At 55.5% G+C, this 2,218-nt stretch overlaps 1 protein-coding gene across 1 annotated transcript; it reads left to right on the plus strand.

Moving 5' to 3' along the window:
• Positions 1-712: 712 nt before the first annotated feature.
• On the plus strand, positions 713-1,561 carry LOC135382972 (uncharacterized). Its single transcript, XM_064612640.1, has one exon. It carries the CDS (start codon positions 713-715, stop codon positions 1,559-1,561), a length of 849 nt encoding a protein of 282 aa, XP_064468710.1.
• Positions 1,562-2,218: the final 657 nt, after the last annotated feature.

Raw genomic sequence — 2,218 nt, forward strand, 5'->3', positions numbered from 1 at the left:
TGTCGACGCCTGCAGCCAGGCCGTCGGTGCAGTCTTGCAGCAACGTCGAGATGTTGCCTGGAAACCGCTCGGCTTCTTCTCGCAGACATTGACACCAGCTGAGACCAGCTACAGCACCTTCGGACGAGAACTACTCGCAGCCTACTCGGCAGTGCGCCACTACCAGCACTTTCTTAAGGACCGCGACTTTGTGCTATGCATGAGCCACAAACCTCTGGTGTATGCCTTGCGGACCCTGTCGGATAAGCATTCGACCCGCGAAGCTCGCCATATGGCCTGTATCCTTGAATTCACGGACGATATCCGACACATTCCGGGCCGCCACAACACCGCAGCCGACGTCCTGTCCCGTGCACTCGTAGACCCCATCTCCGATGTTCGGCAACCCACTCCCATGGACTTCAAAGTGCTCGCCGCTTCGCAGCTACAAGACAAGACCCTCTCGGCTCTACGCACCGATTAACGCAGTACCCTCCACTTCGAGCTGCTTCCAGTTCCTGCCGCGCGCGACTCACTCTTTTGTGACACATCGACTGGCTCCCCACGCGCCTACGTAACACCTGACGCCCTCCACGGCATTGCTCATCCTGGCGTTAGTGCCTCCCGAAAGCTACTCCAGGAGCGGTACCTCTGACTTGCCATCAACCGCGACGAGGCATCATGGGTCCGGTCTTGCCTACCCTGCCACACTATCTCCCCACCTGGCCGGTTCATGGTACCCAATGCACGTTTCGACCTTCCACCAACCAAAGGTAACCGATACCTTCTCACTTGCATAGACATGTCTGCGGAGACCGTCGCCTCTGCTCTCCTGTCTGGTTGGATATCCCTCTTCGGAGTTCCCTCTACCATCACCACCGACAGGGGCCGTCAGTTCGACTCACACCTCTTCCGCAGCCTCTGCCACTTACTCGGGGTCGCCCACATACGGATTACGGCCTGCCACCCTCAAGCAAGCGGCATTATCGAGCGCCTCCACCGGCATCTCACAACCGCCTTGTGCGCCGTGGGTGCTTCCTCGTCGTGGGTCGATCGGTTTCCCTTATTGCTTTTGGGTCTCCGAGCAGCCTTCATGCAAGACCTCCGCTGCTCCCAGGCCAAACTTGTCCATGCCACCCCCTTGCGACTCCCTGGCGCATTCTTTACCCCGCCACCTCCCTCCACAGTCCCTGACCCGGCGTCATACGTCTCCCGCCTCCGCTCGGCCTTTGCCGACCTCATTTCTGCTACACCGTGGACTCCCTCCCCGCGCCGCGTATTCCAAAATTATGACCTGGCTTCCGTCACGCACGTATTCGTGGGCCGAGACGCTGTGCGGGCTCCTCTGCAGGCGCGTTATGACGGACACATCTTGGTGGTCCACCGCCAACCGAAGTTATTGCGGCTACTGCTTACTCGCGGCCCCGATACCCTTGCTGTTGACCGCCTCAAGCCGGCGTATCTCGAAGCTGAAGCTCCCGCTGGTTCCTCTCCAACTCAGTCAGCTCCTCCTAGGGCCATACCGACGCCTCCACGGCTTTCTCCTCCAGCACCCCCTCGGAGCCTGCGTCAGGTCCATTGAGTGCCAGAGAAATGAAGGACAACGTGTAGGCTTGATATATATGTTTGGTGGCTTAGATGTTTATTCAGCTCTCCTGTGTTACAGCGGCTGGCAGGTCGCGCTGCAGTTCGCGTACTACACCGGCCCTGGTTTTCGATATGCTGCGCTGCAGCTCACAGGTTGTTTGAGACAGCCAAAGCCTGATGTTTTCCTCTGATGTTTTCAAGGCCTTAGTCACGTATTCGTTGAAGTACCCACGGGCTTTCCCATAATGTTTGCAAAAAACTGCAAGAATAATTCTGTTATGAGTGTAGGACAAGCGAATCGAAGTTGCAATTGTCACATGTGATACCTTCTGACTGCCATTCTGTAAAAAAATATATTCTCAAAAAACTAGAAATTAAACCACTATACTCGTTCCGGGTGGACCTAAGAACGACATAGTTTACCTTTAATTTGGTGGTTCTCTGCTTGACGCCAGAAGTAGATGCCCGCCTCAACAGGCAACAACAACAACAACTTTATTTGCGACCTTGGAGAATGGGGAGTTTCATCGCCACAGGCGATACTCTACCCCATTGCTGGATGGAATGGGGGGAATAAAATAACGAGTCCCTTCACAATAACGATCGAAGTCCGATAGTGTCCAGAAATGTCAGAAGAGCTTTGAGCGCAGAG

The sequence above is a fragment of the Ornithodoros turicata genome, chromosome 2, assembly GCF_037126465.1.
Source record: "Ornithodoros turicata isolate Travis chromosome 2, ASM3712646v1, whole genome shotgun sequence".
Classification (NCBI taxonomy): Eukaryota; Metazoa; Arthropoda; class Arachnida; order Ixodida; family Argasidae; genus Ornithodoros; species Ornithodoros turicata.

Coding starts and splice junctions, on each gene's coding strand:
- LOC135382972 (XM_064612640.1), top strand. CDS start 713: ATGGTACCCAATGCACGTTTCGACCTTCCACCAACCAAAGGTAACCGA.